This window comes from Notothenia coriiceps, unplaced genomic scaffold (genome assembly GCF_000735185.1).
Source record: "Notothenia coriiceps isolate Sejong01 unplaced genomic scaffold, NC01 NC01_scaffold00000339, whole genome shotgun sequence".
Taxonomy (NCBI): domain Eukaryota; kingdom Metazoa; phylum Chordata; class Actinopteri; order Perciformes; family Nototheniidae; genus Notothenia; species Notothenia coriiceps.
This window is the reverse complement of record NW_011333040.1, coordinates 3,818,022-3,830,857: the sequence shown is the minus strand read 5'-3', so window position 1 is coordinate 3,830,857 and position 12,836 is coordinate 3,818,022. Positions and strand designations below refer to the sequence as shown.

Sequence of the window (12,836 nt, the reverse complement as noted above, 5' to 3'; positions counted from 1 at the left end):
GTTGGAGGGGGGACGGGGGGGACGGGGGACTGCTGAGAGTCAGGCAGTGCTGGAGCCCAGGCTCAGAGGAAGGGCCAGGGCTGGAGGCCAGAGGAGGGAGGGAGTGAGAGAGAGAGAGAAAAAGGAGGGCTGAGAATAGGAGGAGGCTGTGGCAGAGCCGAGGCTGAGGCCGGGGCCAGAGCCAGGGGCCCGAGCTTTAGATTTAGTCAGCTGTTCCCCTGGCCAGCAGCTGGAAGGACGTAAGGAGAGAAAGGGAGGGGAGGTAGCAGGGGAGGAAAGGGCAAAGACTCAGAGAGGGAATCGCAACGGAGAAACGGGAAAGTGAGAAGAGATGGAGAGGCGTAAGAAAGGAAAAAAATAGCCCATCAATAGAGAGGGAGAGAAAGAAGAGAGAAAGGGGGAGATGTTGGTGGTGGTGGAGGTTTGGAAAGAGGACAGTGGAAAAGCCATTAGATTCCTATGAGAGAGAAAACAGCGCTGAGAGCAGAGCGACTAACAGAAGGTGGTTAAGGCTCACTGGCTTTGCAACCACTCTTCCCTTCCTCCCTCTCTGGTCCTCCTGTTCCCTCATTCCTCTCTCCCCTCCCTCCATCCATCTCTCCATCGTCCTCCTCTCCTTCCGTCACTGGTGCACTATTTACTGGCTCTACTTTTCTCAACCGGTTGTGCTTCGGTAACAACCCTGCTATTCATTGCATACGACCTGCAGGCATGACCCTAAACACACACTGAGATCCCAAACAGGTGCCCCCCACACACACACATACATACACACACACAGCAGGAGCAGCAGCAACGGGAAATGTGACTGAAGGGGGGAGGTTCACAGGGAGAGTAGACAGAAAGGCTGAAGTGAGAAGAGGGAGCTCTCTGTGGCTGCCTGAGAAGCAGGAGAAACAACAAGGGAAGAGGGGTTGAAAGAAGAGACAAATGGAAAGGAGGAGGGAAAAAACAGCGCATACATGCCTTGTTTCTAGAAAAGTGGTGAAATGAGATTTGGAGTAGAAGAGCAAAGGGGCAAGGGTTTGCCGTGGGGCAGGCAGCCACTGCTAGCAGAGCACTTTATGGCCTATTATATTCTATTCAGATGGACCTGGCAGTCTGGGATAAAAGCGTTAAGTCTGTGTGTTTGAGGGTGACTCAGCACTTAGAGCCTTTCCAGGTGGACCCCTTCATAACTACACAATGCATATGAGTGAAGTGCCCTGCTTTATGCATATGGTCACTCACTCCCACACCTATGGCATTTTTTCTTCTCCTCCTCCACCTTTTACACATCCTTGAAGAAACACTCCACTTATCTGTTGTAGACTGTTTTCAGCTGGATTCAACTAATTCCACCTGTTCATATGTAGAAGAAAGAGAATAAGCGGAAGTGGAAGAGAATCAATGGGAGGGGTGTGTTCCAAAAGGAAAGCAAAAAGCCTGACACATGCATCCCTTAGCAGATTTCTTGCAATGTACTTTTTCTTTTTAACTTTCATTACAATTAGGAGAAGTGATTTGTGTGCAAGGCCCTCCCCTACTCCTCCATTTCCCTCCCCCCAATTGCTTCCTCTCCATCACTCTCTTGTCTCTCTGCAGCTCTCCCTCCACCCATCTGCCCTTTCCTCTTCGTTCTACCGCTGCGGCTCCCTATCCCCTTCTCTCCTCCCCTTGGTGGTGGTTAATGGCAGAGGGATCCAGCGTGGAATATAGATCAGTGCGAGATGGATGGGGCACCAGGAGCTCAGGCCAGTCCCGTAGGTCCCAGACCAAAGATTAACTAAATATTAGCTGACAGGAAGAGAGAGAGGCAGGGACACAGCTGCAGCTGCTAGTGCCACTGCCCGCAGAACAAACGACAGAGACTGTTTTTAACCCCATTTGCTCTCGGGAGAGGGAGAGACGCGTGCGATAAACACACACGATGCAAAAATACACACAACGCATTGAGCATACATACTGCTGTGCACGTGTACACACATGCTATCAGAGGCACCCTGGGGGAAGAAGTCCACTAATCACATTCTCTCCTTCCCCTCTCTGCCCTGCCAAGGCTGATGGCGAGGTGGAAAAAAAAAGGAATAAATCTTTATTAGGCGATGTGTCCCTGCTTTATCGATCGCTTCGCTCCTTCCCTCCCCTCCTCCCTCTCCAACCCCCCCGCCCCTCTTTCTCCACCCTCCTTTTGTTATTTTAGGCATGTGTCTGCCATCCAGTCCAATTGAGTCAGGCTGTACATCAGAAAGGAACATTACCCATGTCTCCATGGGCTGGGCTGTCACTGGATGTAAGGGGGTGGGAGGTGAGGTGATGTAGCCACCCAGGAGGGACAGCTAGCTGGATAACTGCTAGCCAGACAGACAGCCAGGCAGACAGACAGATACGAGGTTTGGAAAAATTAGGGAGACTGAAAGGGTGTCAACAACAGAGAGGGACATCCTCAACAATAGGAAGTGAGAACAAGCATAGTATTGCGCAGACACTCCGTGATTTATGGTGCTAATTTCCCAGCCACAATGATAACAAAGAGTCACAACTTTTTCCCCACTTACTGCAAAGGATGTACCCTAAATGATTTAAACTGGTTTTATTTTGGATACAAAAGTGTTACTTTTTACATTTTCATTTATATGAAGAAAAAAAAACATTAACACATTAACATTGTGCATGTTAAATATTGTACAACACAAGCAGTACAAGGACTTGTTCATTGAAAACAAAAGTCAGGATTTATCTGAAAGACCAAGTAAATGGGTTTATAAACTGGACCAGAATTTCCAAATGCAATACTCTGGGACCAACATAAATATTAAGGTATATAGATATTGAGCAAAACAGTGAACTTCTTATTCAGTGCATCAGCTAAATGGCTAGCATAAAAGATTTCCGAAGGGTAGGCTATCCTTACATCTGAAAAGGTTCCAGGAAGATCACAATTCAAGGATCATTAAAAAACGTCTGAGAAAGACACAACAGCAAATAGGCCAAGTCCTGCTACTCTCCTCATTCCACCGAGTGGCACACAGAGCTGCTAAATGTAGAAACAGTGATAGCCCCTGAGGTCTGGATGCAGACTAGCACTGAGCACAGCACAGAGCAGCAGCTAGCGAGCGGGCTAGCTTCCCTTTGGGACTTTAGACACAGGAAACACTGTGGAAACATGTTGTATCTAGATAGGGGCAATGTAAATAAGATATGAGTTTCTATTGCCTGGCTTGGGAAATGAAACTGGAAAATTGAGACGGGAAGAAAAAGAGATCATGAGAGCTTATAAACACAAGGAAGGAATGCATAAAAGAGAAGGAGGATAGGCACAGGTATGGAGTGATTAGGAGTACAAGGGCAAGCAAATAAGACTACAAGAAGATGAAGGGCAGGAATGAGGAAAGAAAAAGAACAAAAAAAGAAAGCCAGCAAATGAGCAAAAAGAAAAGAAAGAACTCCTTCAACACAAAACTCTTAAGAAGGGCAAGCTAGATTCCATAGTCAGTTCAAAGCCGCCATCTCCTTCCCTTTGAATTTCTCTCATTCTCTTTCTTTGTCTGCTTCTCTGTCTCTCGTGCCTGGGGAGCTTTTCTAGCTCTATTCAGCCCTGCTATTCTACAGAGCAGTGAATGCATGTCTCACATGCCACACAGCCACGACATCGTTGGACCAGGCACAGCCAGAGGCACCTCACACTCTCAGGACCTACTCCTCTGCATAGCTCACACGGCACTTGAGCCTGCCGGGCAAGAAGAGAAGGTAAACTCCCCCTCTCAATCTGGCTCTGGTTCCCAGTTGTTCCACAAATTAACAGACAGGCCGGGCATGTGTTCTGTCCCCTCTCTGATGATCTCTCAGGTGAGAAATGGCTTATTGGGACACGAGAAGCACGCATCCACCCATTCAATCAGGCAAGCAAGCTTTTCCTTTGGTCAGGTGATGTTTATTGGAAAACAATAATGTGAGAAGGGTTTCGTCTTTCAAGCAGAGGAATCGGCCACTGGAGGGACAGTCTGACCAGATTGACCTTTGGCTTTTGTAAATCCCTGGGGGTCAAGTTAAGAGGTCAGCATTGGGCCAGCTCAATGCTGGGGAGGGACCAGTCGATGTGTGTGTGTGTGTGTGTGTGTGTGTGTGTGTGTGTGTGTGTGTGTGTGTGTGTGTGTGTGTGTGTGTGTGTGTGTGTGTGTGTGTGTGTGTGCATGCATGAAAGTGTAAAGGGGATAGGGTGAGAATGATGAAAGACGGGAATGTCGTCCACCCTCTTATCATTAAAATGCCTTTATTGAGCCTGACACACACCGCTATCAACACAGTCACTGTGCCATTAACACGAGTCATACACACACATGCTCACATTCACACAAAGATAAAAAAAGGCTAAGGAATCTTCATGTGCTCAAAGTCCTGTGTAAATATGTGCTAAAGAATATGTTTGTCCAGGAAGCAGCCTGAACAGGTAAATGCACACTCCATTCTCAGCTAACACTCATTTGCAATAACACCAAGAGGTCAGTTGGTCACAACAAGGAAAGGTCCTTGTTACCTTGGTTAAAGTTAGTTTAATGTAGACAAACCACTACAAGCCAAAGTCCTGCTATTCTCTTATTTGTCTTTGATAGATCAAAAAGATTGGCCTTAATCTGGGACAAAGTGGTCACTTTCTACTGTCTCAGTAAAGTATAAGGTGATTCTGATCTACACACACAAATACACAACAAAATATCATTGCTGATCCAGAGCTGTTTGGCTTCTGGCGAGAAACAGGTGTTGACCAAACTGCACAGAGAGGCTCTGATCTGGGGCAACAGTGAAAGCATATGTTGTCTCTAACATGTATTCTCATAGTCATGTATTAACTACACACACACAAAGATTACGCTTGAAACCTGCCACTGCAGTACGCAGAGTCTTGGCCTGCTTAGTGCTTCTTTCAGCAGCCCATTGGTGCAAAGAGGAATTCATTAAAAAGAAAAAAAGTGAAAGGGAGCATGAGATAGGAGAACGCTGAGTGCTGCATTCCCCTGTTGTTATTATTGCCAAATCGAAGAGAGAAGGGCGGCTGGTAATAAAAGTCATTAAATGAAATAGAAAAAACAGCTTTTAATAGGGCCTTGTCATTGTGGATTTAGTAGCCTTTCTATCGCCTGCTCCCTCTGCTATGTTCCCTGTGCTCACAGTGAAGAGAGGGGCAGAAGCTGTGTGGAAGCACTGGATTCCTAGACAGAGTCAGCCAGCCGAGGAGCTGTGCTGACGCACACCCAGCAGCCACAGTCTGGGACATGAGACAAGTCAAGCTGGAACAGGGACTGGAGCAGGCATTAGAGGAGTCATGCTGGAACTTTATCACTTTAGCTGGTTTATTTTAACAGGCTCGATGAACGCTGATTTTGTACATTGAGATACTCTGAAAATAAGCCAGTATTACCACGCAGACTCATTTTTGAAGTGTGGTCTTGGGGCAACCTGGTAATAGACCTGAGGGTGTGGCAGAAATAAGGAGGCCAGAGCTGGAACTAGGAATGGTTATTTAAGAGGGGGGGGGAGGAAACAGCTAGGATATGTGGGACCAGGAATGGGGTGGAGGCTGGCTCCAGTCAGGTGGAAAGACTGGAAATAAGGCAGACAGCTAGCTTGGGATGGCAGAAAGACTGCCTAGTGGCCCGTCCACACAGCGGCGTGCGTTGAAAGCTTCGCCATTCACTTTGAATGGGGTGACGTCACTTTTCGCCGAACTGCATTGTGGGAAGCGAAACGGAGCTTTGCTGGCGTAGCTCGCTGCAAAAGTTGAGCAATATTTAACTTTTGAAGCCTCGGCAGAAGCAACAGCCAATCGAATCATATGCCAGTACAAGCTCTAGCCAATCAAAACGCTGCTTGTGTGTCAGGGGCGGGAGATTCATGTGATTGGTGGTTGTTGGTCGAGTTTCAGACACGCCCGCCGGCAAGCTTCAACGCACGCCGCTGTGTGGACGGGCCGTAATGGTACATCTTGGGGACAGTCTAGTAAATGTGAATAGCAGGAGACCATTATGACTGGGTGTAGAAGATGGAACATAGCAGAAGTTATGGTCTGTGGTGGGAATAATCTATCCGAAAGCACATCTTGGTCTGGGAAAAGGAATGGTTAGATTGTGTAGTTGGGACTGTGGCGAGCTTTGGGACCTTCTGGAAACTTCTGACACGATGGGAACATGACAGAGCAGGCATAAGAGCCAGTGGTCATCTATCACTTGATGAGCACAGCAATGATAACGTCTTTTTCTTTGGGTTCAATCGTTGAGGGGGCCACCCAGACTGAAAGCTCCCCGGGGCTGACTGTCTGTGAGTAATCGAAGGCGGAAACTGAGCTTGTGCTGAAACTCATTATAAGAAGAATGAAAGTAATTATCACGTGAACACGTTTCAGATTTACAGCCTTGCTTACTCTAACTTCAGTTTATATTACTAAATGTGAACAAAAAAGTAATTACCTGGATTACCTCAGTTCAATGTCACCACGATGTAACATGGAAAACATTGACAGCTAATATAATACAATGCATAATATTTTGTTGATAAAAAAACATGTGCACTAATAGACACATTTGCACAAAGAAAGTCTTAGCTTACACGTTTTCATTAAGCGACGGCTGAAATGTATACTATCTTTTTCCATTCAGCCAACATAATGGGACAAAGGCCTGGAATCTGCTTCTCTCAGTCTCTCAGATACACTCAGTTAGCCAAAGAGAGCACTTTCCCTAAATAATCAGTGTGTCTTCACATGGATGTGGTTGCTGCCTCTTTCTCTCTCCCTCTTGGACAGCCATTTGTTTACACTAGTCCTAGGCTCAGCCATGTTTCCATGACGATACAATCCCAAGGATAGTCACATGGCTGGGGGTAGACCTGAGGCGCCGGCTCCAGGATCACTGCTCCTTCAAGACTCCAACCTTCGAGCTCGGTCCATAAAAGATATCTGACAAACTGACCTTAAGGTTTACTTTTCCAGTTTTACTTTGGGGAATGATTTTCTAAATCCACGAGTCATATTTTGTCAGTTTCTCTCTAAGTCACATGTTGAGCCTAGTAACATCTTGGTTTTTCACAACAGCATTAAACAGCATTTTCGGAAGTGTTCTGTCTTTCTCCTTCTCTGATGGTAGGCATGTGGGCTCATTCTCGATGGCATTGTAAAAAGATAAAAGGAACTCTCTAACCTAACAGGAAAATAAAACCAGATCCACCCACATGAAAAGAAACAGCCCACACACAAACAGAAAGAATAAGCCCTCACCCACCAAAAATTCAGCCTGATAGCGTCTTGCATACAACATGCTCATGCAAGATTTACGTTTGGCATCTTAAATTCTGCACCGTTGTGGACAAAATGCTTGAAATGTCGATGTAGGTCCTCAAGAAGCTCTTTGAAAAGCCTTGTGAAAATAGTTGAGAGTACAAAAATGTGTTTGAGTTTGTGTGAAGAAGAGTGTGTTCTTGCACAAACATCCTCAGTGTTACTTTGTAAGTGGTTCAGATCTCTCCTTGGTATTTGGCTTAACGCTTTGTAACACAAACAATAACCTCCAAGTGAATGTGAATATTCTTTGTTGTTTTATCAGCCCCTTTGTTTTGTGGGTGTGTTTTATTGTAGTAAATGATGTCTGATATTTCGATGGTTCTGCCTGAATGCTAAGCAAACATGTGATTTAAATTCAATAGGAAATGACATATGGTGCTACGGCTTCTCTATTCTCACACCTAACACATGCCTTTTACGAGCCAATCATAAGGGTTAGGAGAGTTTATGTTATGATTTTTACCATCTGTGTTACAAAAAAAGGAACAGGTTAAAATACAGGGAACCACCGGCCTGGTTGTTATTTCACTCTTTCATTGACATCATGATGAAAAGAGGGGGAGAGAGAGTAGATGACGCAGAAACCTAATTAAGATTCTCCCGAGCGTGAGCAAATTAACCTGAGTTATGAGCTTGCAGAAGCACAAGACTGACACACACATTCACACACAACTTTCGTTTTTGAAATACGTGGAGCAGATGAGAATGACATTCACACTCAAACAGGCATGACTGCCATGGACGTTCAGTGATATTTTAAGCAGGGTAAAGAGAAATATTATAGGCCATCTAGTCCAAAACCACTACCATGGAAAGTACACCAAAATAGGCTACAGGATATGCATATCGGTTTTCATTCTTGTTGAATTTAAAACAGCCTCAACAGCCTCATCACTCAGATTTGGGGCAGCAGCATGATAAAATGACATGTAGCTTCATGTGAAAAATTAGCCTAACAAGGAGAGCTGGATAAATAGGCTGTAGCATGTACCGTACGCTAATGACATTGCAGAGAGCGACATATGCCAGGCATCAGTATGTCACTCCATGGGGACATGGGGCTTACGGTAAGAGGATAGTAAGAGAGAAGTGGTGCTGTGTGTGTGTGTGTGTGTGTGTGTGTGTGTGTGTGTGTGTGTGTGTGCATGTGTGTGTGTGTGTGGTTATGGTTTATTTACCTCTTGGCACAAAGCCCTGAAGGCAGACAGAGGGGGTGGGAGTTAGAAATACATGGATGAGGGGTCAAAGGGGGGAGGAGCAGGACAGCACATGTCATATATGAATGAGAGAAGAGGGGATGAACTTGACCCAGACTGGAGGACTAAAACAGGAAGGAGATAATGAAGTGCAAACATGCTTTGTCATGCCATGTTAGAGCCATAGGATTAGAATTCTATAATTAGAGGACGGGGCACCATAATACTAGCCTTCCTTTCAGCATGATGAGCTGCCGAGTCTAAATTACACAAGAGGGCCGGAGAACAGCTGCTGTGATCAGAACAGGCATCTCGGGAAGTTTTCTATACCGGTAAAACGATGCTCAGTTACGGCCTGGTCTGATTGAAAACCAGAGATGGAACTTGGCACAAAGGTGAGATTTGTACTAATGTTTCTATGATCAGCTCATGACAATGTAATGTTTATGACAGACAGTCTTCCAGGTCCAAAAGCGACATGCATAGTCATTGTATTCATCTGCAGTTGTTGATGTATAATTACACACAGGGTCTCATGCAGGTTGAGGTTACATAAGTTTCAATACCTGGTCAGCGACTGACAAATTCATCACTGATTCGACGGTAGAAAGAGTGCAAGAGAGCTGGAGCTGGGTGGTTATAACACTGCTATAACAGGAGGAGCAGTGGACTGCTAGATGACACTTGCTTTCACATATGAATATTTATCTTGAAGGCTGGCATTGGAACAGATGAGCTCGCATGGGAGAGAGAACAACCAATCCATCTCACTCTCGACCATTCTCGGTGCTTCATTCTTTACTTCCAGACATCCCTTTCTCTTCCAATCACCATTTCAATGCCTCTTTCCTCTTTTGCATTTTCCACCCACTTTTTCCCTCTAGGCTTCCCCTCTTTTTCTTGATATCACCCAATCTATTGCTCTTCCCCCTAAACGCCATCCCCTATCCATTGGCTCTCTGCAGCACTGATGTATCGAAAGAGATGTAGACAAAAAAGGAAAAAAGCGTGTGATTAATGTCTTTGAGAAAAAGATAAATAATCACAGGAGACTGGGGGCTGGTAGTTGGCCTTAGGGGAGTAAATATGGAGAGTTTTATAGCTGCTCACTTGGGAGAGAGGGAGGTGGAGGAGATGAGAGGGGGAGGAAAGGAATACAGCGACAGCAGATCCATTCAAGTATATTAGCTTTCCCCCCATACACAATAACCTCCACATCTATTCTATTCCTCTACTGTCTTTCATCATCAACACTGAATACCATCCTACTGACAGCACACACACACAGGAAGCCACACAAAAGCCATGCCCGCCTGTATGCAGACACACACACCCTCACAGGCACCCTGCACTTTTTTCCAGGGCCAGACCCACTGTATGTATTTGATGGGCCAATACATGTGGTGTGTGATGTGGCTGACAGCCCCCTCCCATGCGTCCCTGCTTTTAAGCTCTCATCCTCCAGTGGCTGCCTGTCCCCTGGAGTAGATTGCATCTTTTATTTATCATTTTCTCTTCTTTAGCTTTATTTCCCCCTAGCCCCCCCAAACAAATGCTGTGGCGAAAATTGCAATCAGCATAACATGCCCTCCTCCTGCTGTGTACTCGCCTGTCATCCTCCACTCTCTGTGAGCATGCAGGATGAGACTGACAGCCCGTGCAGACGAAGACACACACACACATGCACACACACATGCACACACAGATGCATGCACAATCCCCCTCAGTGTTTATCAAACCCCCACACATAATCTTGTCTTTCTCTTTCTCTCTCGCACACAACAAAAACACATGCATGGCCAAAGAAAATGACCCCGTTCCCGTCTTTGTCTCTATTTCTAACTATTGCAAAGCACACAAACACACATGAATTTCCTCACTGACGCCCTTACACTGTTTTACTCCGTGCTGGGTGTTTAGCTTCCCGAAGCCCCAAAAGAGTGAGCACATACATGAGTCTAATGCTGGGGAATCTGGTAAACAGGCCAGAGAGGGAGGGAGAGCTGCCTGCCTGTCTGCCTGCTCCATGGCTACTATTGTGCACTGCACATTCTCTGAGCCCACAAGAGCTGAAGCCATCTCCACACAGATTCTTTGGAGGGATAGTAAGCCAAGAAGTGAGAGAGGGAGCAGGGGAGAGAAAAGGAGAGGGTGAAGTAGGGAGGAGGAAGAAGATCATGCATAAAATCTTGTTTGGAGAAGGCATTAAGATTCAGATGAACTGGGGAGGGTAATGGGATTAGAATCCTGAACCGTTTCCAAGGGTGGGGAGTCGGATTGACAGCTGAGTCTATTGCACTGACGATTGCAGTGAAATATTGTGGCTCTGGCAAAGGCAGCTAGCCAGGCATGGAGGCAGGCAGGGAAGCAGGGGATTGCTTAGCCTACAGTACCTCTGTTTACTCCAAGCTTTACCACACATAATACAGAAGACAGGGGGGAAAGCATCTCTGCCTCTATCAGCTGCACATAGCCTGGGCTTTAACTGAATATTGGGAAAACAGCAGAAAAGCTTCAGTCTGTCTCACAAAGGTGTTTGGCAAACAAAACAGAAGCACTGTGGCTTTAAATCGCCCTCCCTCCCACCCTTTCTAAATATCTTCTATTTAGCCAGCGGTGAAAAGATATAGGGGGCTTTTGTCCGCGTACCCATTGGTGGGGGCATGGAGAGCTGGAAAGACATAAAAATAGGAACAAAGTACTAAGCTTCCAATTGGGATGGCTCTGGGCAATTCAATGCGCTCAGCTCAGTGGGCAAAAACAAGGAGAAGTGGGCTACTATTACGGGCTTATCTGAAAATAGGCTATTCTCACACAGCTATAGTATAGACTGGTGTGGAAATACCCTGCATTGTTTATAACACACACGGCTATGGGAGGCAAACACAAGCCCTTTAAAAGTCTGCCATGGCTCCATAGAAAAGGGCAAACCGTGCGAGTTAGACGTGTTGTTCATTGTAGTCTGTTTTGCTGCATTTCTGTAACGTTATAGTCCACTCACCGACTTGCAATACGTTGTCCACCCAGCCACCCTCTAGCAGAGTGACACCCCGTAGGAAAGGCAGCTGGGTCTCGTCGTTATTGTCCCCGCTAGTTCCACTTTCCTCTCCTCCGGCGTTGAAAGAGGAATACATACAGATCTCCTTCTCGCTCCTCGGGAATGACCAATATACGATCCTTCGCTGGACGGGTTCCGGGATCCTCTCGAACCGCTCCTCCACCCTCTGAAACGGCCACTTCTCCGCGACTCTGCGTGCCGCGATGTCGAGCAACGACTCGGGGTTATGTGTTTTTCCGTTCCCCGACCCTCCCGGAGCGGACCCTGCGCCGCCACACAGGACTCCTCCAGCCCGCTGCCCCTGCCTGCATGCCGGGTTGTAGCCGGGCCTGCAGCAGAGCCGCTTGGCTGGGGGCTGCTGGACTCGCTCGGCCATGATCGCACCGCTTCCAACCTGAAGCGCTGTTCCTCTCCGATCATATAAACGGGATAAGGAAGAGAAAAGGGCAATCTCGCACCGATTGTTTGCCGTACATGGAGAGACTGCCCTTATTTGGAAAGGGAGGCGGCGCCTGCGAGTTCCGTGAAGTCCTTTGTGTTGTCAAAGTAACCGGGAGGGGCGGGGTCCTGGAGCGCAGCCAGCGCACGAGTGGCGCTATAAAAGGAACTGGAGGCGGAATTCCCGAACGTCGGCAAATCCTTTGTGAAGCCGTTTGGGAGCGCGAAGGCGGAGCCCCGGCGGCCGACGGCCTTTGAAGTTTCCTTCTTATTCGAGTTTAAAGGCGGGGACTTAATCCAGGGGCGGTCTCGCAGTTTCCCACAGGGGTAAAAGGGGGCAAGAAAACTGACTTTTTTCCTTTGGAGCCTGTGCTACCACCCCGGGCTCTAGCTTCTTCAATAACAACGTGATGGTTGTTTTCGAGGCTTAAGTCCAAAGGACTCTCAGCTGTCAGAGACAGAAAGGGCGTGGGAGGAGGAACATAAAGATATGGAGCTGGACATGCTTGTCCTCTGTATTCACTACTCATGGCATGTTGGTTAGTGGCTGCTGCAGCTTATGGACAATTAATTGTACTCGAAAATAAAGGAAAAATAGCTTCCTTGCTATCTCTCTCTCTCTCTTTCTTTCTTTCTTTCAGTCTCACACACAGACACTAATTTAACTTGACTAAAAAACAGGGTGACTTTGACTTAATATGATTAAAGACTTAACAAGCACATATTTGACACTAACCTAAGACTAAATTAAAGAAAAGTTGCTGACATTAAAACGAAGCCTGTGAGAAGAAAGGCCTCTTCTGAGGTCAGAAAAAAACGATCCCTGGTGATG

The 12,836-nt window shown here is 46.6% G+C and overlaps 1 protein-coding gene across 1 annotated transcript in view; it reads right to left on the bottom strand.

Annotated features, from left to right (window-relative positions):
- The window catches only part of LOC104950193 (zinc finger SWIM domain-containing protein 6-like), a 27,337-nt gene extending 14,795 nt beyond the window's left edge, over positions 1-12,542 (bottom strand). Inside the window, exon 1 of the mRNA XM_010776678.1 lies at positions 11,510-12,542. Coding sequence (XP_010774980.1) covers positions 11,510-11,942 — 433 coding nt within the window. The 5' untranslated portion in view covers positions 11,943-12,542. The remainder of the gene's footprint in view (positions 1-11,509) is intronic.
- Positions 12,543-12,836: the final 294 nt, after the last annotated feature.